Source organism: Pseudophryne corroboree, chromosome 9 (genome assembly GCF_028390025.1).
Source record: "Pseudophryne corroboree isolate aPseCor3 chromosome 9, aPseCor3.hap2, whole genome shotgun sequence".
Lineage (NCBI taxonomy): Eukaryota > Metazoa > Chordata > Amphibia > Anura > Myobatrachidae > Pseudophryne > Pseudophryne corroboree.
Genome location: NC_086452.1, coordinates 297,964,505 through 297,988,471, shown reverse-complemented (window position 1 = coordinate 297,988,471; position 23,967 = coordinate 297,964,505). Strand labels below are relative to the sequence as shown.

The 23,967-nt window shown below is 48.5% G+C and overlaps 1 protein-coding gene across 1 annotated transcript in view; it reads right to left on the bottom strand.

The window, feature by feature from the left end:
- Positions 1–23,967, bottom strand: part of SERHL2 (serine hydrolase like 2) — a 309,035-nt gene that overhangs the window by 201,717 nt on the left and 83,351 nt on the right. Inside the window, exon 4 of the mRNA XM_063940393.1 lies at positions 16,192–16,305. Coding sequence (XP_063796463.1) covers positions 16,192–16,305 — 114 coding nt within the window. The remainder of the gene's footprint in view (positions 1–16,191; positions 16,306–23,967) is intronic.

Below are 23,967 nucleotides of genomic sequence, written 5' to 3'. Positions count from 1 at the left end.
AAGTCAAGCCATACATTTTTTGGATATCATGGCATATATAGAAGAAGGTGAAATACATTTTAAAAATTATATAAAACCCACCGACTCTAGTGCCTATCTGGCAGCATCTAGCTGCCACCATTCCAATTGGATTAAATCAATCCCCAATGGACAGTTCAAAAGACTAAAGAGGAACTGTTCAAAGGATGGAACTTTTGATGAACAGGCAGTGATTATGAAAAATAAGTATCTGGCAAGTGGTTATGAGGAACGTAGGGTGGATGAAGCAATTGTAAAGGCCAACAGTATGGAACCAAGGAAGAATAGAGAGAATAGGAGTCATGAGTTCGCATTCATATCACAATATTCAGAAGAGCACAAAAAAGTAGAAAAAGTGTTTTCTAAACATTGGCATATCCTCAAAAGCGATACAATTTTGGGTCCCATGTTACCGGACAAACCTGAATATATATACAGGAGGGCACCAAATTTGAAATCCAAACTTGTTTCAAGCATGTATGCACCCACTCCCTATAGATCCAGTATAAAATCAACAGGTTTCTATAGGTGTGGAAAGTGTATAGGATGCAAAAATATTGCAAGTAAAGGCGTGAGAAAAATAGACCAATTAATGAGAAAACGATCCCAATTAAAGAGTTTATTGGGGGCGTGGCTTGGCTAGCACAGACGGTGGACGTGCTTTACATCAGCTCCTCAAGAGCCATTATAATTGGGGCCCTTTTACACCCCATCCGCTTCCCCAAACAACCAGTGAAGACCCCGGCTGCCTCTCCTAACCGACTACTGAGGCCCGGGGAGACCCGCGGAGTCGGGGAGCGCTTTTTAGCGCTCCTGCAGATTGCGGCCTTCTCCCCGGACGGAAGCCGGGACCTGGGGCCGGAGGAGACCCGGATCACCACCTCCGGAGGCAGACACCCGCTGCGAGCCGGCGACTGAGGACAACGCCGCCCCGCTCTGATCTCCCGCACCCCGGCTGAGGAACGAGAGGCCGGACCCGCATCTAAGGGTGAGTCCGCTCCGTCACCGGAGCTTAAACGGCGGTAGACAGGCCTGTCTCCCAACCGCGATCTCCGCGGGCCGGCCACACCTCTCCCACGACCCCGCAGCGCCGTGAACCTCGCTGCCCGGACCATCCCCTACACGGACAGATGCCGGAGCTCCCCCGCGCCCCCGGAAACACTGCCCCGGGAGTCCCTTGCTCCACAAGGGGCACCTGAACTGACGGGCACACTACCACTCGCACGGAGGTGAACACCTCCATCCCAAAACCCACCCAATCCCCCCTTATTTTTCCCTTCTTTGACAAGGAGGCATCACCTGGGTAACAGGGGTTGATCCCACGGAGCTGGGGGGGGGCCTCAAAACCTCCCTGCAAGCTGCGGCCTAGCCCCATCTCTGAAGCCGGGGTCTCAATTATCATCCACACCCGGGAGGCTCTGAAGGAGATCCGGCCACGGATCCTGGGTCTTCGCCCACACTGAGCACTCCCCCTGGTGGCCGCCTCAGGCCAATTCACCAAAGAAGTACATCCAACCCATCTCAGGGAAACTTAATGAATGCCTTCTGACCTCTCTGAGTATAAAGCGCAGCTAGACATGTGCTGCGCCTGGCTGTCGATGCTACCGATACCGTAATGTGCTGTTGATGCCAACCCACAGGGAGCCACCCCGCTGAAGGCATCCATATGTGAGCTATGCAATCAAATTTCACCTCGTTGATTTGCTTACAGGAAATCTTACCTCCCGCTGCTGATTGAGTGATGACCAGGAACAAGAAACCTTCTAAAAAGACCAACACATCCACCCCGCGAGGAAACATGTCACAGTCCGCTATGAGGTCCTTTTTACAACCCACTCCACCCGCTACAGCCGATAGCCCCCCAGCCGCAGGTCCCCCCAACCCCCCACAGATCCCTCACCCATCCCCTCCAGGCACGGAAGCAACACACACTAGCCCCCCAGGAGGCAGGGCTCTACAGGATATCTTAGCTTACATGAAAAACCTGCCCACTAAGCAAGATCTACAGGATACAGTGAGGCGGGAGCTGGCAGCTATGCGACAAGACATCTCCCACATCTCGGACCGGGTGACGAGCCTGGATGACCACCAGGAAACCTCCGACACACTCCTACAGTCCCTGACTACCATCCTAGACACTCAGTCCGCAGAGATCCGCTCCCTCCAATCACGGCTAACGGACCTGGATAGCAGAGGGAGGAGAAACAATATCCGTGTCCGGGGACTGCCGGAGGATGTTCCACAGGCGGGTCTGATCGACGCCCTCACGAGAATCTTCAACGAGATCCTGGGCAACGACCCTAACGACGCCATCACTTTCGATAGGGCCCATCTAGCTCTGAAACCAAGAGGTCTCCCTGCAGATAGACCACGAGACGTAATCTGCAGATTGCATTATTTCTCCCAAAAGGACGATATCATGCGTAAAGTCCGGCAACTCGACGGGGTTGATTTCAACGGCTCAACGATCCAGATCTACCAAGATTTGTCCTGGCACACTCTCCAGCAGCGAAAGGCTCTCAAGCCCCTAACAGATGAACTTCGTAAGCGTCAGTTGAAATACCGCTGGGGCTTCCCCTTCAATCTACAAGTCTCCTTGTCGGGGAAACCCACACCCTCAACTCATATTCGGACTTCCCGGAATTCTGTACTGGACTGGGACTACCGAAACTTGATATACGCAATTGGGACTTCTCCACCCCAGAGCTACCATCCCTCCGACCCTGCGTACCAAAGCACCCTGGAAGGAGGTGCGGAGGGCTGGAGGAAAAAGCTCCGGCGGCCCACCCCTGACAGGGACCCGAGCGTTACCTGATTGATCTGGTGCAGCGGGATATGATTCTTTTGGTCATAGTGTGACACTATCCCCCACTCCTGCCGAAACATCATCCGATGTCTCACTGAGTTAACCCCTGCTTTATGTTCACGAGATTTCCTACTCCTAACCAAATTAAGAATTTTTCATGTTAACGAGGTTTATAGTTTACAGTTCCAGTTTACAAATAGCTCAAATTATATATGTTTGATGATTGTTACTCTCCTATCCTCACTGTAAAGTCGCCTCAGGCGGTGGCTCCCTTACCCGCCCCATACCCGCCTCTGGCAGTTATGCCTCTTAGGTTTCCAGTCCTTAGATGGACCGGCAACCTCAATGCGGGTTTTTTGAATGTTATTGTTGTTTGAAGGTACGCATGGGCGAACATCTTAGAAACGTGAAGAAAGGAGTAGAGACGCACGCGCTATCAGCTCATTTTAAAAAGGACCACAATTGTTCTGTCTCAAACATATCTGGTTTTTGGGGTATTAAGGCCATTAAAAGTAATATAAGGTGCCACGATCAGGCAGAAATGCTGGCTAAGAGTGAGATGAATCTTATATATAACTGCAAAACCCTGATACCAGATGGGTTAAACAGCGACTTCGAGCTGAAGTGGTTCTTGTAAAACATGTTTCGTTTTCTTCTCATGATTAATTGGATTACAACATACCTTCCTGTTTTCTTTATTGATATGTCAAAATTATACATCTTTTCTAACATGTTATATAGTACTATCATTATATGAATACTTAAACCACTGTATGACAGTTTCTTGTAGATTCTAAAAACAAGACGAATCTCGCCAGCTGAAAGAACTAAAGACATTTTTGCTATTTGATCCATTTCGATATATGAGTCTATTTTTGATATATGTGTTTGTTTTTCATGATGTTTGGTATTATGTATCATATGTATCCTGGCAAGCATCCGTTGTTATGTTAACTTCATCTAATCTGCCTGATAGAATCAAATGGTCCCCTAGACAACTCGATTTTGTTTGCGTTCCATCTCCAGGAAGTTATGTAAAATGACGACTTCCGTATATATTGTTAATACTAATATTGGTCCGTGACCTTCTTGTCCGGAAGTATCGTCGGATGACGACTTCCGTGTGACTGAGAACCCATGGAGACACGGACGCTGCTTAGCTCCGTGATCTCCAGGAAATACGTCACCTGGCAACCGACGCTATGGGGCGTCGCGGTTTCCAGGAAGTAAGCCATCCCGGATATACACGAGTTCCGGAGTGCAGTTTAAAAAGCTTAAATAAATAGCTTTTTATACACCATCAATAGTAGGGGAGAATTAGTACATACCTAATAGGGATTTAAAGGTTAGTACTACATAAAAGTCAGTATTTAAACTGATTAATTGATGATGGTTTCCATGACAACGGCTTCCTGAAAAAACATCACTTCCTGTATATACACCTTTTGCTAACTTAAAAATTGTATGTAGAGCTAGCATTATGAATAAATTATATGTGGTAAACAGATGTTTATGAAACTTGAACACATGTATAAAATGAAGTATAGGATTTTATGTAGAATAATGAATTTTAAGTGATTTTGTAATAATCACGATGTCACTTCCTGGATGAATTTGATTGGCTGTTCTTTACATAAATATGTGGCTCTCCACACTCTCCCTATGTCTTGATAAAGGTCCAAACATAGACCGAAACGCGTCGACAGGAGGAGTGTGGACAGCCAATTTTTCCACCTTTACCTTTTATGGACTCTGTATAAGGTACAAATTTTGTTTTTAATTTTTTTTTATATATTTTTTTATTCAGAAGAATCTGGTCCCTTTTGGGCTTTTATATATACTTTGTTGGTCTTTTTGAACATTGTCGTTTGGCCCACTTTCATGTGGAGAGTGGTGTGGAATAAAGTACAAGTATTTTTTCATCTTAGTGTGGATTTCTCAAATTTATGGAACTATATATGCTTGATGGGAGGTTATCCAGGGGAGCTCTATGACAGAGGGTAAAAAGAAACCTTGATGCGCATGGCTAGAACCAGCTAGATTGTGAGTGGGGTACGCTTATTGGAATTCCTCTTCTTTCACTATATACAAAGAAACTGCTATGTGCACATTATTTCACCTACCTTGTGTAAGTGGGGTACGTCCATTCTTATCTAATCCTAGTTTATACACTGGATTTATTTTTTTAAGCCATATACCACATATATATTAAAAGGGTACGCTCCCATATTGTGGGATATATTATATATACACACACACACACACACCTTTTTAAGGGATCAAAACCCTCTTCACGATATACTCCTTTGAAACATGTGGAGAGAGGTTTTCATATTTATATATTAAATCGTTTTTTTTGCACTTTGGTTTTTTTATATATATTTTTTTCACATATCTGGTTCTGAATTCTTGGGGGAGACCAAGAGGAAAATTCAAGCTACCTTCACCAGGAAAACCAAGGGAAAAAGAAACCTTGATGCACATGTGATCACTTTCAACCCTGTAAGTAGGGTACACATTTGGATATAATATTGAAGATAAAGATACCTTTATGAGCTTTCTCCACTCTACAAATTTAGTGAGTGGGGTACGCCAATCTAAACACAGTACAGTTGGGGGTCTGGTGGTGGCAAAAAGATACCTTTATACCTGAGGGGGCGTGGCTTGGCCGGCATCAGGGAAGGCTGGGATTCAGTGGAGCTCCAGCCGAATTCTCCTATAAAAGTCCCTGGGCCTACGATTGGGCTTCCTCTCTATCTGTATTGTGCCTATCTGGGCCCGCTAACCTGCCCGGTATCGAGGGGTCGGTGCTGCGGAGTCGGGGGTGCCCTGTGTAGCCCCCTGCGGATTGCGGCCTACCTCCGGTGCTGAGGCCGGGACCTCGATTTTGGGAGTGGACCGCCGGAGTGACCAGTCTGCCGGACCCGTGACAGCTCGCCCTGCTCAGTGGATTGAATCCTCCGCTCGGACGGCACACCCCACCGCTGGACGCGCCACCAGGCACACAGAGAGCCCAGCGGGGGACCGGAGACCGCTCGAGGTAAGGGCCGCGTGGTTGGCGCCGCCGAGCGCTCGGCCTGCGCGGCTGCAGTCGGGGCTCTCCTGGGTGGCCCTCGGACCCGGACCCACGCTCCTAACACCCCTGCTAATCTAGCCCCTGGAGCCTGGCAAAAGTGAAGGGGGTCGCGGACTGAGGGGACATCAGGGACCTGCCGGCGGCCATCTTGGGACTGGCATCCTCTGGAGGAAACTGAACACAGTGACTCCCATGGTGCTGTCACCCCTGACCTAGCCAGACGATAACCCACATACGCGCTCCCTGCCTCCTCAGGTCCCTGGGACGGGTCACATGAAGTGTGGAGGTCACCCCTCCTGCCATCCCTGCCATCTCTGCGATCAGTCCCTGCTGTGTCACCCAGCCACCATTTCTTTACCATAGAGGACCCGGAAATTTCTTTTAACCCATGGCCCGGCGGCCTGACTGCTTCTTTTTTGCAAGTTTACTCCTATACTGATGGCCGGCTAGCCACCTAGACTCTGGGGTGGCGTGCTGGTGCTGACCCTGACGGGATGATGCTCTAATCACACAACGTTACCTCTGATGTTCTATTGACGTACCCAAGGTGCCTCATGGTGAGAGGAAAGAAGGGATCGCAAGGGAGAGGAAGGAAGTCATATACATCCACCCCGACGCGTGCAATGGATACCCCGACCTCAGCTGGCATGAGGCAATTTCTTCTCCCCCAGGGCTCCGCCCCCACGACAGACGCCTCACTACCCTCGACCCCACGTCTCTCGCCTGTCTCGGACTCGGCTTCCCAGGTGGGATCACAGGCAGCAGCCCCACACGCCACGACGGACCCGGGAAACCTCGCTCAGATCCTGAACTTGCTTCAGGCCCTTCCAACTAAACAGGACTTTGAACACTTGGAAGGCAGAGTCAGGGAAACGGTCCGCTCAGAGATTGCTGCGGTTCAGGCAGAAATAACGCACATTGGCTCCCGCCTGTCTACGCTGGAAGGCTTCTCTTCAGACACAGCAGCTGCACATAACGCCCTCAGGGCCACCGTTATCAAGCAGGCGTCCTGCCTCCAACAGCTTCAAGACCGTGTAGAAGATCTGGATAACCGCGGAAGGAGAAATAACCTGAGGGTCAGGGGGGTCTCGGAGGATATCGCACCTGCCTGCCTCGTTGACTTCCTCACAACGGTTTTCAATGAAATTCTGGGCCGTGATCCCACCTCAATCATCGAGTTCGACAGGGCCCACCGAGCCCTGAGACCCAGGGGTGCACCGTCTGATCGCCCCCGCGACAATCTGTCGTCTACATTATTACACGGAAAAAGAGGAGATCCTTCGAAAAACCCGCCGCATGGATGTGATAGAGACTGCCTCTCATAAACTACAGATCTTCCAGGACCTCTCGTGGACGACCCTTCAAAAGCGTAGAGCCTTACACCCGCTTACTGCAGAACTCCGAAAGCTGGGCATTAAGTATAGATGGAGCTTCCCTTTTGGCCTCCAGACCTCGCACAATGGGACACTATACACCTTTAAAGACTCCTCCGACTTGCCCCTTTTCTGCAAAGCGCTGGGAATACCTCAGGTCTCTCTCCCAGAATGGCAGGAGCCCCTGACCGACGGCGCCCCACCTGAACTCTCTCACCCCGACAACGATTGGCACCTTGTCCACCGCAACCCGAGACCCCCTAGAGAACAGCGTTCCTCTACGCTGTCGACGAAAAGATGAAGGTCTCGACCTGATTCGGAGCATTCACTGTAGTAACTCCGAATGATCCTTCCTTAGCTTAAAAGAAGTACTGCCGACTCGGGATCTCTTTGCCGTGCGGCACACTCTCCCCCAGGGGAGGTGGCCGGGACATCGAGATCGCGCTCGACTCGACGAACGCTCTCCGGCCCTGAATAGGGCGGAGATACCTGTTCCTGGTTAAATGCCATTTCTTTTCAGTGGTTGTTTTTCTTAGTTGTGTGATCAAACTGTTAAGATTTATTACTGATTGTGATGTTATATTCCCTGTTGGGGTTGGGATTGGCACTAACCCCCCAGTTCGCCCCTACACCGCCCGAGTATTCTTGGTCTCCGACGCGATTAGCGCGTCCGAGCTCCCGGGAGGTGGTAGAGTTTTCACCTATTCAGTCTATTTCTTCAGCTGATATTTGAATATGTTAGGTCTATTGACCTACCTCTTTTATGTTTTCTTTGCTTCTGTTTCCACCTTTCCCTCTTCTTTCTCCCTCCCCCTACTGTGTGACTCTTTGCTGTGCGAATTGCCCTGTCTTCCTGGTCGGATTAAGCATTCCCTGTTTGTCCCTGGATGATGGCGGTGGACCCTAAAGTGACAAATATAAAACTGGTTTCCCTTAATGTGAAGAGCCTCAATGTCCCGGAGAAACGCTCAAGGTTGCTTAGGGAGCTCTTTGCATCCAGAGCTGATGTGGCTTTCCTACAGGAAACCCACTTCAAAGTGGGGGTGGCCCCGGGCCTCAAGGATCGCAACTACCCACATTCCTTTTACAATAACAACAGCAAAAGTAAATCTCTGGGAGTGGCCATTTTGCTATCTAAACGTCTGCCCTTTCGGGAAATCACGTCTGAATCCTTGGGGGAGGGCAGGATACTCTTAGTGAAATGTACACTGTTCGATCAGCTGTACACATTTATTAATCTCTACGCTCCCAATCAATCACAACCCAGTTTCTTGGCGAAGGCTCTCAATCGCATTGCTCCCTTGGTAGCGAGTATTCCAGTTATTGGAGGCGATCTTAATTGGACCCTCCAACCAGAGGTGGACATCTCCGGAACGCCGGCGAGACCCTCCTTAGCATCGCACCGTAGAGTGCGACGGTCTCTCCACGACCACCAGCTGATTGACGCCTGGCGGCTCCAACACCCCGGGGATAGGGACTATACGTTTTATTCCAGACCCCACGACACTTACTGGACTGGACTACCTCCTCCTGCCCCATAGATTCCTACATTTAGTTAGGGAAACAGCTATTGGACTAATTACTTGGTCGGACCACGCTCCTGTCTACATGACCCTGGGGACATCCCATCCACACTCCAAGCAATGTACCTGGCGGTTGAACGAACAACTTCTGATGGATACGAGGTTCCAACCCCAGCTGCTTGAGACTCTGGAGAATTATTTTCTAACTAATGAGACACCAGATGTCTCCTGGGTCACGGTGTGGGAGGCCCATAAGTGTGTTCTGAGGGGAAAACTTATACAGCTAGGCTCTCAACTGAAAAAAGAGAGACTCTGGGAAAAGACCGCTTTACTCCAGCGGCTTAAGGACTTAGAGACAACACACAAAACGAATCCTTCCCCATCGGTGCTGACCGCCCTGACCGAGACGAGATCTGCTCTCAACACATTGTTGTTTGCAGACATTAAGAGGGATTATAGGCTCTGCAGAAATCGCTTTTATCAATGGGGCAACAGACCAGGGAAACTATTGGCTAGGGCACTCCGCGCGCAGAGGGCCACGTTATTTATACAGTCGATACAGGATGCGGCGGGGACCCGCCGCACCCTTACAAAAGACATCGCTGAAACCTTCCACGCTTACTACACCAAACTATACAATCTTTAGACGCCTAGAACCCCGACATCCCTGTCGACAACTCGAGACCTGGTGGAGGGATACCTTGGTGACGCGGGACTCCCTAGAATATCGGCGGATGAGAGTGCTTGGCTAGACTCCCCCTTTTCCCTCCCAGAATTGGAAGCAGCCCTTAAGGAAGCTCCTTCTGGGAAGAGCCCAGGCCCGGATGGCTACACAGTTTCTTACTATAAGCTTTTTAAGACTACCCTCCTGCCCAAAATGCTACTGGCATTCAATGGGATCTCTGATGACCGTGGTTTCTCCCCTCAATCCTTAGAGGCTTTCATTACGGTTATACCAAAGGAGGGGAAGGACCCGGCTCAATGCGCTAGCTACCGACCCATATCCCTCCTCAACACAGACGTCAAGCTGTTTGCTAAACTTATAGCAAACAGATTGAAGCTGCTACTCCCCAACATTGTGCATTCGGATCAGGTGGGTTTTATACCCGGAAGAGAAGTGCGCGATAACACCACCAAGATCATTGATCTGATGCACTTGGCCTCGAGCAAACATGAACCGATGGTGGTGCTTTCTACCGACGCCGAGAAGGCTTTCGATAGGGTTGACTGGATATTTATGGAGGGGGTCCTGCGTCACCTGGGGCTGGGACCGGTCAGTTTGGGCCGCATTTTAGCACTTTATAACTCCCCCTCTGCAAGGATCAAAATAAATGGAGACTTGTCCCGCCCAGTTCCGATAAGGAATGGTACTAGACAAGGATGCCCCCTCTCACCCCTAATTTTTGTCCTCTGTATGGAGGCCTTGGCGGGAGCCATTAGATTAAATCCGAACATCTCGGGACTCACGGCTGGGGGTAGAGAATTCAAACTCGCACTGTTCGCAGATGACCTGTTAGCTATCTTGTCGAACCCGGTGGTGTCCGTCCCCAACCTGATTTCCGAACTTGATAGATATGGCTCCATGTCAAACTTCAAGATTAACCTTTCTAAGTCAGTGGCAGTGAACGTGTCAATGCCCTCCCAAGCCCTTGATAACCTCAAACAATCTTTCCCCTTCCACTGGCATCCCTCTAGCTTCAAATACCTGGGGATTACGCTCCATAAAGACATATCACGCCTTTTTGACGAAAACTTTAAAAAACTATTGACCTCACTCCGTTCTGAGTTTCGGGACTGGGGTAACAAAAGGCTGTCCTGGCTGGGGAGGCTTAGTGTCATTAAAATGAATGTCTTGCCGAGAGTCCTTTATCTCCTCCAGGCGCTCCCGATATCCATTCCCAAAGCGTGGTCCAGAGACCTACACAATCTGGTGAGGGACTTTGTCTGGGGAGATAAACGGCCTCGTTTCCAACACGACATTCTTTTTCGCCCTAAACACAAGGGTGGTCTCCAGCTACCGCACTTTACACTGTACTATGAGGCTATTATCCTCCACCGAATTATGGAATGGTCGCGCCCACACGACATAAAACAGTGGGTTCATATTGAAGGAACAGCGATGCCTGCCCCTATTGCATACTACCCCTGGCGCTCAAGGCTACCACATATAGACCATCCTACTATTGGCCCTACACTTACACGCTGGGGTAGACTTAGGACACTACCACATATCTCTTCTAAATACTCCCCATTGACCCCACTGTTCAATAACCCAGATTTCCCACCGGCAGCCTCAGGCCGGGGATTCGACTCTTGGAAAAGGGTGGGGGTGACACGTGTTGGTGGGCTGGTGGAGCGTGGAGAGATGATCCCTTTCCCCTTAATGCAAACCAAGTGGAACCTTTCACCTTCAGAGATCTGGAGATACCTTCAACTAAAACATTTTGCCATGGGGAGTACTATACGCCCGAACCTGAGCAGATCATTAACAGCTTTTGAGAGCCTCTGCCTGGAACCTTCTCGTCCATCACACTTCCTCTCAAGGTGCTATAGACTTCTGATTGAGAATAAATTCCCAGATCTGCCCAAATATGCTAGAGACTGGGGCCATGATGTGCAGATAGACTTGTCAGAGGAGGACTGGGGGAGGAGCTTCCAAGCCACCTTTGCCAGCTCCTCTAGTTATTCAGTCCTCGAGACGCATTTTAAAGTCTTATCTCGTTGGTACAGGTGTCCCCAAACATTAGCTAAAATGTTTCCCAATGTACCAGACACATGTTGGAGATGTAATAACCAACCGGGCTCCCCGATGCATATCTGGTGGAGCTGCCCCGACCTTCGTCCCTTCTGGGACAAAGTTAGCGCAATTTCAAAATTGTAAGTGGATCCAGGGGTTCCCTCGGAGCCTACTTTCTGGCTCCTCAACTGTACTTCATGGCCCCTGTCAACATATAAAAAAATCTCTATTAAAGTTTCTCAATAGCGCAGCCAAAGCGGTCATCCCGGTTCATTGGCGATCTATTAAACCTCCTACCGTGAGGGAGTGGGTCGCCAGGGTAGATTGGTATATGATTATGGAGGAACTGCGGGTGACACCGGAGACGAATCAAAGGTTTACGACTACTTGGTCCCCTTGGCTGGAATTTAAGGCCTCACAAACATACTCGACATTGCCATAGTGACCTAGACCATTTGCCTCAACCCTCTACCTGGGCTCTTCTGCGGTCCTCCTGGGAACGACTAGGCTAGAAGCTCATATTTCGGACCCCCGGCCAGATTAGACATGGAAGGTTCGTTATGACCTTACCCCCCCTTCTCAGACTCTATAACCCCTCCCCCCCTCAATTTTCCTTTTTTCTTTCTCTCTCTTTCCACCCTATACTCTCAACTGTTCTGTTTACTGTTCTTAAATGTAGAAATGTTTTATTGAGACAGCCAGCACCTAGAAAGGCCGGAAGCGACTGTGAATTTAAGATAAGGCCTTGGCCAGGGAGTCCCCCAACAGTAGGCCATGTTAAGTTTGTAATCAGTCATTGTTTTTCCCAATTTGACATATTGATATTTGAACTGTAAATGCTGTCTTCTTTAACTTGCAATAACCTGTTATTACCTTTAATCAATAAACACTTATTGGGGGAAAAAAAAAGAAAAAAAAAAAAGATACCTTTATACATATAGTTTCACGTTGAATTGTGTGAGTCGGGGTATGCCCATATCACGTTTTATCTATTCATTTGAAGGACATTGTATGGTGTTTTAAAGAAAGAGACTTTCTTGAGAAATTGAGACGGTTCTACACATAATATTTTTTTTTTTTTTTTGCATATGATTCATATCACTGGGATATAACACTGGATGAACATTGAAAGAAGAAAAGGAATCACCTGGAGATCCATTCAGAGGGATGTATTGTGTAAAGTCTAATATATATGTAGATTATGTACATGTAAAGTGTTAAATATCATAATATAGCGCCAAGAGCCATATCCTTTCCACCCTTTTGTCTATACCATGCTTCAATAGCCTCTGCAGCCAATGTTGCTGCAATAGTGGGCCTTTGTGTAGCACCCGTGAGGGTGTAAATCGCTTTCAGACAACCCTCCACACGTTTATCCGTAGGCTCTTTTAGAGACGTGACGGTAGTGACAGGTAGAGCTGAGGAAACCACCATCCTAGCCACATGTGAGTCTACTGGAGGAGGCGTTTCCCAATTCTTAGACAGCTCTGGTGCGAGGGGATAGCGAGCCAGCATCTTCTTTTGAGGCACAAACTTTGTACCCGGGTTTTCCCAGGGTTCCTGACGTATATCCACTAGGTGGTCAGAGTGAGGTAAAACTTGTTTAACCACCTTCTGACGCTTGAACCTATCTGGTTTCTTAGGAGGGACGGATGGCTCGGGATCATCCGTAATCTGCAGAATCAACTTAATAGTTTCAAAAGATCAGGAACATCCACATGTGAACTACCCTCCCCATCACCTGTATTTGAGTCAGAACCTGTGGGGTCAGTGTAAGTGCCGTCTTCATCAGACGAGGTGTCAGTGACAGCAGTGGATTGTGAGGAGACAAGAGCTCGCTTAGAGGACCCCTTGGGCTTAGGCGAGCGATGGTCAGACTTTTTAATAGTCAGGGACTGGTTCAACTTCCTCAATTGAGCAGATAAATCGTCCGCCCACGGCGGGTTAGCTGCAGGGACCACTTACGGCTGTACCGGCATAGGGGGTCCCATAGGGGGTGTTAGTTTATTAACTAGCGTATGTAGAAGCATGGAAAAAGCGGCCCATGGTGGGTCATTATGTACCCCCAGAACCAGAGCCCCCAGCTGCTATATTTTCCTCATAGGGGTCTGTGGCTTCAGCAACACCTGTAGCGTGTTCAGCCCCAGAACCGTTACCCTCAGAAGCAGACATGATATAACTTGTAGTGTCAGGTAACACAGTACAATTATCAGCAGCACAATACCTCTAAACCCAAACCCCTGCGCAGTGTAGTCAGCACTAGCAGAGATAAAGGAGAGATACGGTGACTAAATCACAGAGAAAAATACGTATTAAAGTATATCTTTGTGAAAATCCTATATCAATATAAAACCTGATGCACCAAGCCCCCTCAGGTTATAGAATATAGGGATAGCAAGTTGAGTGAAAGACACGAAATGGACACCACTCAGCTAGCTAATGCACACACAGATAGTCACAGTTTGTACAATGCAGAGGTTATTACTAACAATAATACTGCACTGGACTAGCTTAAATATATAGCTATGTAGTCAATAGATATAACACTGCACAGTAAGAACTGGATGTATATCACAGGGTAATTGTACTAGAAAACCCTGACTAAATGCACTCTTTCTTAACTAGCACTGTCTAAAAAGGCAGGTAGAATACTTAAGTGTCATGTAAAGTCACAGCACTGACAACCAGGCGGCTTTACACAGGAGGATTTGCCCAAGCAGTCCCAGGAACAGTGAAGCTGAGAGATAATTGCGCCCAGACACTGACAGGAAGTGAGGGAGAGACAGATATGCAGCTCCAGGGCGGGAACATTTGCGGGAAATGGCGCCCTGGGGTTGGGGGAGGGGCTTCAGGTCTAAGCCTTCTCCCCCTACTGGCAAAACCACCGGGTACTGTAGGCTACTGAAAATGGTTTAGCGAGAAAACCTGACCTGCACCCATGCCCTGGTGATCTAGTGGGATCGCCTGTACTGCCACAGTGTCCATCCCACTGACCGCACCGGATTACGATAAAGACCTGGTTCTAATGACTCCATGGCTGGTTATACCCAGGAGTGGAACCTACCTAGAACCATGTTGGGGCATCCCACACACTGCAGGTACTCCCTCTATGGTTCCACCAGGCCAGGCTGGTAAAGCCCAGTGGGAGGTCCACTTGTCAGTTTTTCCCTGATTTGGGGGTAACCAATAGTTATATCTATAATGGGTGCAGGGTGTGCAATGCACACAGGCCCCTGGGTCCAAGGGGACCACCACAACACACCCTGCACCATACATTAAATTACCTTTCCAGTGATGGTACCGCAGATATCACCGAAAAAATGGCTTGGTCAGCATTTTCCTGAAGATTGGTACATGCGCAGTAGAGAAATTACTGGGAACATGGCACAGTGCCAAAGTCTACCCTGCAACTGTGCTGGCCTGCATACAGACGGCAGACGGGTCCCCTCCTCTCTTAAGCTGCCCCCAGGTTAACCAGCACTACACAAGCATCAGTGCTGGTTAAAAAGTGAGGACATTTGCTTTTAATCATTCATTTTTATTCTGTATTTAAATACAGAAATAGTCAGTGTCCTACTTCTGCACCAACAAAAAAATCATTCAGTTGGCCGATCTGATGAAAAATTTAGATAGTGTATGAAATCGCACTTCATGATAATTTCGGTGGTGAGATAGTTGGATGAAATATTGGATCGTGTATGCCCATCTTAAATCAAACACATTTGATCTAACCAATGAATTGAAACTACTATTTTTGGGCATATTTTAGCTGTTTTATGCTAAAGGCTCTTTTGCACCTAGGGCCTTATTCGGACCTGATCACAAAAGCAAAATCTGTCTCTAATAGGCAAAACCATGTGCACTGCAGGTGGGGCAGATATAACATGTGCAGAGAGAGTTAGATTTGGGTGGGTTATATTGTTTCTATGCAGGGTAAATACTGGCTGCTTTATTTTTACACTGCAATTTAAAATTTCAATTTGAACATACCCCACCCAAATCTAAATTTGTCTGCACATGTTATATCTGCCCCCCCCCCCCCCCCCTGCACTGCGCATGGTTTTGCCCATTAGAGAAAAATGTTGCTGCTGCGATCAGATCTGAATTAGGCCCTTAGTATAAAGTTAGCACAAGTGCACACTAGACAGATCAAATCAACCTTACAGACAGAGGAGTTCTGGTTGCAGATACGCATACGATTCTGCTTACGTGTAATTATATAAGCATTTAGTTCCACAAGCGCAATATGGGAGCAAATGAAGCAGACTTGCATTCAACTTTACATCATGCTTATAGTGTAGTATGACAATTACTGAACCAGCAACAGCGCCGACCATATAGTGCAGAGGGAAACCGCTTAGCAAATACAAACATACATGTTCTGATGTATGTAATATATGTGCTGGCTGGATCCTCGGGGGATCATCAGCGCTGTATCAGGCGCAATGGGGCACCCAGGACTCAGCATAAGGCATCACACGTCTTCTAAGTCTGCCCCGATACTCCTGTGAAATTAGCCAATGGGTATCTCGGGGCGGGCTTAGAAGAAGCGTGATGCCTTATGCCGAGTCCCGGGTGCCACACAGCGCCTAATACAAGAAGTTTTACTGTGCATTTACCCAAGCAATGGTTCTCAAACTATGAATTTCTTAACTTACTTGTCACTACTTTATGTACGTCAGTCACATAGTCCAAATGTTGATACCTAGTCCCAGGTGGTAGGTGGGAGGATAGTCCATGTCCTGAGAAATCCACAGCTACGTAGTGATATTCTGCAAGAGAGTCAATTGAATAAGTAGAGTTATGGTAGACTTACCATGGTTAACTCTTTCTGCAAGGTACACTGGGTTCCACAGGGAAAACATCGGGGATCTTGATCCAGAGGCACCATCAGGCAAAGCTTTGACTGTCCCAGGATGCATTGGGGCCTCCTCTATAACCCCACATCCAGGCAGTGAGAGCTCAGTTTCGTTAACCAGTCCAATGCAGGAGCTAAAAGAGAAGGCAGATGTTAGCCACATAGAACCACAATCTCACGACAAGAGAGGGTACCAGCAACTAATGCCATACAACCCAAAGAAGCTTGCTGCGTCAGGGTGGGCGCCCTGTGGAACCCAGTGTACCTAGCAGAAAGAGTTAACCATGATAAGTCCACCATAACTCCTTTTCTGCAGCGGGGTACACTGTGTTCCATAGGGAAAACATCGGGGATGTCCTAAAGCAGTTCCTCAAGAGAGGGGACGTGCCCTAGTGGGTAAGAGAACCCGGTGTCCAAAGGAAGCATCCTGGGAGGTCGAAGTATCAAAGGCATAGGAACCTAATGAACATGTTCACTGAGGACCATGTAGCCACCTTGCACAACTGTTCTGGGGACGCGCCACAGCGGGCTGCCCAAGAAGATCCAACAGATCGGGTAGAATGGGTTTTAACTGCAGGAGGAGTTGGGACTCCAGCCTGCGCATAGGCTTGTGCAATCACCATTCTAATCCATCTGGCCAAGGTTTGCTTATTCGCAGGCCAGCCAAGTTTGTGAAAACCAAACAGCATAAAAAGGGCATCTGACCTCCTGATAAAGGCAGTCCTTTTCACATAGATACGGAGAGGCCTAACCACAACCAAATAACGCTCTTTGGGAGACAAATCCGAGGAGACAAAGGCCGGAACCACAATCTCTTGGTTAAGGTGAAAAGATGACACCACATTAGGCAAATAACCTGGGCGAGTTCGTAGAACTGCCCGGCACCGGTGGAATATGAGAAAGGGTGGATGACAGGACAAAGCGCCTGAGTCCGACACCCATCTTGCAGAGGCAATAGCAGGACCTTGGCAGTGAGCCATTTAAGGTCCACCAATTCAAAAGGTTCAATGGAGACACTTGCAGAGCATTCAGCACACAGACAAATCCCATGGAGCCACAGGAGGGACATAGGGAGGCTGAATCCGAATAACACCCTGAATGAATGTCTGAACATCAGGTATGGAGGCAATCTTTCTCTGAAACCAAACCGACAAGGCAGATATATGAACCTTGAGGGAGGCCAGGCCTAGACCTAAATCCAGGCCTCTTTGCAGAAAAGAAAGTATTCTGGACGTTCTGAATCTATGGACATCATAATTCTTCTCAGCACACCGGGTGAAGTAAGAATTCCAAACCCTGTAATAAATTCGAACAGAGGCCGGTTTGCGGGCTTTCAACATTGTTTGAATAACCGCCTCTGAACATCCTTTGGCTCTCAGGATGCTAAGGGAAATGGTTCTAAATTGCACACCCTCCAGTAATGAAAGGTGCTACAGTATGCTGCTGAGAATAAAGTAGTATACACAGATGCACTAAACGATCATTACAGTATAATAAAATATAATATATCATAAGAGGTAGTTGGTTTATCGTTGGCCAATAGTGATATTAAAGTGAAATAAAGTGTAGATATGTGAACGTCCCTACTATGAGTTTTTTGATCGTGTTTGGGGGTTCCCTGCGTTCCGGATGTTGGGCCCCATGGTGTTAGGAACCTGCTCGACAAGAAGTGACCTGGACGACTGGTGGGCAAGCCTATATCAATGGCCAACGATATACCAACAACCTCTTATGACATATTATATTTTATTATACTGTAATGATCGTTTAGTGCATCTGCACCCCCTTTGTCTGTGTATACTACTTTGCTCTCAGGATGCTTCAAGAGCCACGCCGTCAAAGCTAGTCTGGCAAGGTCTGGGTAGTGCTTGGACAAGGGCCCTGTACAAGGAGGTCTGGTTGTTGAGGAAGTAGAAGGAGATGCCCTGTCGTTAGACCCTGCAGGTCTGAGAACCAATGCCTTCTGGGCCACGCTGGAGCGACTAGAAACAGAATTCCTCCTTCTTGTTTGAACTTCCATAGAACCCTGGGCAGGAGTGACACTGGAGGGAACACGTAAGGCAGCCGAAAGTTCCATGGAATTGCTAGTGCTTGAGAATCCCTTGTCCTTGATACGTAGATTGGAACCTTGTGATTGTGTCAAGACACCATGAGGTCTACGTCCGGTGGACCCCATCTGTCCACAAGGAGTTGAAAGACTTCCGGATGAAGACTCAACTCTCCGGCATGCACGTCCTGATGACTGAGGTAGTCCGCTTCCCAGTTCAGGACACCAGGGCCAGTATTTACTAAAAATCCGAGTTTGGCCGATTTGTGTTTTTTTTTCTAAGTCCCAATCCGGGAATTCACTAAGCACCAATCTCGGCAGTGTTTGGACTATTCGTAATGGTTTGAATGACAACGTTCAGAAATACGAATGAATAGACCATCGGTCAAACGCGGCTGTTATTTCATAGAATACGGGCATTCACTATTCATTCGTATTTGGGTGTTAGTTTCTGAGTGCTCAAGTGCGGGTCTGTTTTTTTTCGATTCGGTAAAAAAAGCAGCAATAAAATAGACCTGCTATTTCCAGTCGAGTTTGGATAACCATGCAGGGATCAGTGAGATCTGTGCATGGTTATCTATGGGAAAGGGTCTGTTTAGTGTAAAATCTGAATAAAAAATTGCGTGGGGTCCCCCCTCCTAAGCATAACCAGCCTCGGGCTCTTTGAGCCGGTCCTGGTTGAAAAAATATGGGTAAAAAAATGACCGGGGTTCCCCCATATTTAATCAACCAGCACCGGGCTCTGTGCCTGGTCCTGGTTCCAAAAATATGGGGGACAAAAAGCGTAGGGGTCCCCCGTATTTTTGAAACCAGCACCGGGCTCCACTAGCTGGGGAGATGATGCCACAGCCGGGGGACACTTTGATATCGGTCCCTGCGGCCGTGCCATTAAAACCCCAACTAGTCACCCCTGGCCGGGGTACCCTGGAGGAGTGGGGACCCCTTCAATCAAGGGGTCCCCCCCTCCAGCCACCCAAGGGCCAGGGGTGAAGCCCGAGGCTGTCCCCCCCCATCCAAGGGCGGCGGATGGGGGGCTGATAGCCTTGTTTACAAAATGTGAATATTGTTTTTAGTAGCAGTACTACAAGTCCCAGCAAGCCTCCCCCGCAAGCTGGTACTTGGAGAACCACAAGTACCAGCATGCGGTGGAAAACCGGGCCCGCTGGTACCTGTAGTACTACTACTAAAAAAATACCCCAATAAAAACAGGACACACACACCGTGACAGTACAACTTTATTACATACATGCACACCAACATACACACATACTTACCTATGTTCCCACGAAGCTCGGCCCTCTTCTCCATGTAGAATCCTTGGGGTACCTGTGGAAAAAATTATACTCACATAATCCAGTGTACCTTCTGTTCTTTGTATCATCCACGTACTTTGCAAAATAATAAAACAGAAACCCGACCACGCACTGAAAGGGGCCCCATGTTTACACATGGGACCCCTTTTCCCGACTGCCAGGACCCCCCCTGACTCGTGTCAAAGAGGGTCCCTTCAGCCAATCAGGGAGCGCTACGTCGTGGCACTCTCCTGATTGTCTGTGCGCTCCTGTAGTGTCTGTCAGGCAGCACACGGCACAGATACAATGTAGTGCCTATGCGCTCCATTGTAGCCAATGGTGGGAACTTTGCGGTCAGCGGTTGACCGAAAGTAACCTCACCGCTGACCGCAAAGTTCCCACCATTGGCTACAATGGAGCGCATAGGCGCTACATTGTATCTGTGCCGTGTGCTGCCTGACAGACACTACAGGAGCACACAGCCAATCAGGAGAGTGCCACGACGTGGCGCTCCCTGATTGGCTGAAGGGACCCTCTGACACGAGTCAGGGGTGGTCCTGGCAGTCGGGAAAAGGGGTCCCATGTGTAAACATGGGGCCCCTTTCAGTGCGTGGTCGGGTTTCCGTTTTATTATTTGGCCAAGTACGTGGATTATACAAAGAACAGAAGGTACACTGGATTATGGGAGTATAATTTTTTTCACAGGTACCCCTAGGATTCTACATGGAGAAGAGGACCGAGCCTCGTGGGAACCTAGGTAAGTATGTGTGTATGTTGGTGTGCATGTATGTAATAAAGTTGTACTGTCACGGTGTGTGTGTCCTGTTTTTATTGGGGTATTTTTTTAGTAGTAGTACTACAGGTACCAGCGGGCCCGGTTTTCCACCGCATGCTGGTACTTGTGGTTCTCCAAGTACCAGCTTGCGGGGGAGGCTTGCTGGGACTTGTAGTACTGCTACAAAAAACAATATTCACATTTTGTAAACAAGGCTATCAGCCCCCATCCGCCGCCCTTGGATGGGGGGGGGGACAGCCTCGGGCTTCACCCCTGGCCCTTGGGTGGCTGGAGGGGGGGGACCCCTTGATTGAAGGGGTCCCCACTCCTCCAGGGTACCCCGGCCAGGGGTGACTAGTTGGGGTTTTAATGGCACGGCTGCAGGGACCGATATCAAAGTGTCCCCCGGCTGTGGCATTATCTCCCCAGCTAGTGGAGCCCGGTGCTGGTTTCAAAAATACGGGGGACCTCTACGCTTTTTGTCCCCCGTATTTTTGGAACCAGGACCAGGCGCAGAGCCCGGTGCTGGTTGATTAAATATGGGGAACCCCTGTCATTTTTTTCCCCATATTTTTTCAACCAGGACCGGCTCAAAGAGCCCGAGGCTGGTTATGCTTAGGAGGGGGGACCCCACGCAATTTTTTCTAACTTTTTTAAGACTTTAATGAACTTTTTAAGGTACACAATGAAGCCCTGCACGGATCTCACAGATCCGGCCGGGATTCCTTGTGTTTTGTCAGGCAGTGTTTTACTCATCACTCCCGAAAAACACTGCCTGATATTACGAATCACATCGACATCGGAAAAAACGAATGTGCAAAACTTGGCAGCTTAGTGAATGACCGTATCAGGATTCAAAAAGTTGCAGTAAAATGCACCCGATACCATTCGAGATCAAACACCCTTCAAAATGGCAAAAACACGAATATTAGTAAATAAACCCCCAGGAATGAACACTGCCGACATACTTGGCAGATGGCATTCTGCCCAACAAAGGATTTTTGACACTTCCTTCATAGCCATGCGGCTTCGAGTGCCACCTTGATGGTTTATGTATGCCACTGTCACGGTGTTGTAGGACCTTACTTGAATTGGTCTGTTCCGTACCAGAGGCAGGGCATGTGATAATGCATTGAACACTGCCCTCAACTCTAGGATGTTTATTGGAAGGAGTGATTCTTCCTTGGTCCACTGACCCTGAAAAGATTGTTGCTCCAACACCGCTACCCATCCCCTTAGAATGGTATACATCATCAGGAGGACCCAGTCGGGGATCCAGAAGGGACAATTGCTGGTCCTGGAGCCACTAGGTTAGTGACAAACGAACTCTTGGAGTCCACTTGATCATTTGGGATCTGACCCAATGAGGCAAGCCGTCCCATTTGGTAAAAATTAATCAGTGCAGAGGGCGGGAATGAAATTGAGTGTACTCCACCATGTCGAATGTCAACACCATCAGCCCAAGTACTTGCATCGCCGAGTGAATCGACACACTGGGGTGACGGATGAAGTATCTTATCCTGTCCTGGATTTTCAGGACCTTGTCTGGAGACAGGAACAGTCTGACTGTGTGTATCCGGAAGCGCCCCTAGGTGCACCATGCTCTGAGCTAGGACCAGCAAGGACTTCTTCCAATTGATCAGCCATCCATAGGCTTGTAAGCAACTCACCGTTAATTGTAGATGACTGAGGAGGACATCGTGGGAACTCGCCAGAATCAGCAGGTCATCCAAGTATGGCAGGATTCTGACTCCCTGGTGATGGAGGTGCATCGTCATCACAGCCATAACCTTGGTGAAGATCCGAGGAGCCATGGCCAGTCCAAACGGTAGAGCCTGGAATTGGTAGTGACAATCGCCAGTAGCAATCTGCAGGAACTGTTAATGCGATATGGCAATAGGAATATGCAGATAACCATCTTGTATATCCAGGGATACCACGTAGTCTCCGAGTTCCATCCTCAGCACAATAGAGCGCAATGTTTCCGTACAAAACTTGGCTACCCTTACAAATTTGTTCAGTGACTTGAGGTTGAGTATAGGTTGCAAAGACCCATTGTGTTTCTGTATCAGAAACAGGGTCGAGTAATAGCCTCTGCCACGCTGCGACTGAGGTACCCAGGAGGGAACCTACCACCGTTTGTAGAGCCTGCGCCTTCAACGGATCCGAAGGTAGTACCATAGTGCAGAACTGGTGAGGGGGACGTCTCTTAAAGGAGACAGCATCCCCGTGAGAGACAACTTCCAGCACTCCAGCGTCTGAAGTGGTCTTTAACCAGATCTGGGTAAACTGTAAAAGTCGGCCTCCCACTCTGGGGTCCCCCAGGAGGAGGCCCACCCCGTCATGCAGCGGTTTTGTCTTGTTTCGAAGCAGGCTGACGGGCTGCTCAGGACTGTTTCCTCTTGGGCTTGGTGGTCTTAGGAGCACGAGATTGTCTGGGGTAAGACTGACCCTTGGCTTTCCCTTGAGGTCGAAAGGAACGAAAACTGGCAGTCTTCGCCTTCTGTGTAGAAGGATTAGTAGGAGGAAAAAAAGCAGTCTTAGCAGCTGCTAATTCAGACACTATTTTATTCAGGTCCTCTCCAAATAAAATGTTCCCAGTGAAGGGGCGTACCTCCAAGGTCTTCTTGGAGTCCAGATTCACTTTCCACGACCTTAACCACAGTATCTGGCGAGCCAGGACAGACGCGGATGACGCTTTGGCTGTCAGTACCCCCGCCTCAGAGGACGTCTCCTGAATGTGATAGGCGGTAGTGCATATGTGAGACAGGTACTGTCTGGTATTGTCAGAAATATCCTCGGGCAGCTCATCCTCTAACACCTGAGCCCATGCCTCAATACCTTTTGCGGCCCAAGAAGCAGCTATCGCGGATCTATGAATAGCCTCTGCGAAGGAATATATAGATTTCAGGCATCCCTCCACACGCTTATTGGTCGGTTCCTTCAGGGAGGTGACAGTGGTGACAGGCAGAGTAGACGACACCACTAGACGGGTGACGTGAGAATCCACCGGTGGCGGATTCTCCCATTTATTACATAACTCTGCAGAGAGAGGATATTGAGCCAAAGCCCGTTTAGGGAGTGGGAATTTCTTACCTGGAGTAGACCAGGGTTCCCTCCTGATGTCCACAAGATGATCAGAATGGGGTAATACAGTTTTTACCACCTTCTTTTGTTTAAACATATCAGTTTTCTTGGCCACTGTAGTGGAATCCTCATCCTCAATGATTTGTAGGATCTGCTTAATAGCATCAACCAGGGCAGGGACATAAACCTGTGAGGGAGAATCCTCATCAGTAACACAGGATTCAGAGTCTGACAGAACCGCATGCTCCCCCTCCTCATCAGATGAAACATTAGAGAGGTTAGTGATTGTGAGGAGGAAGCAGAAGTCACGGGAGTGACCTGGAGTAAATTTCTGTCTAACCAAAGACTGATTCAACTGTTGCAGCTGGGTAAACA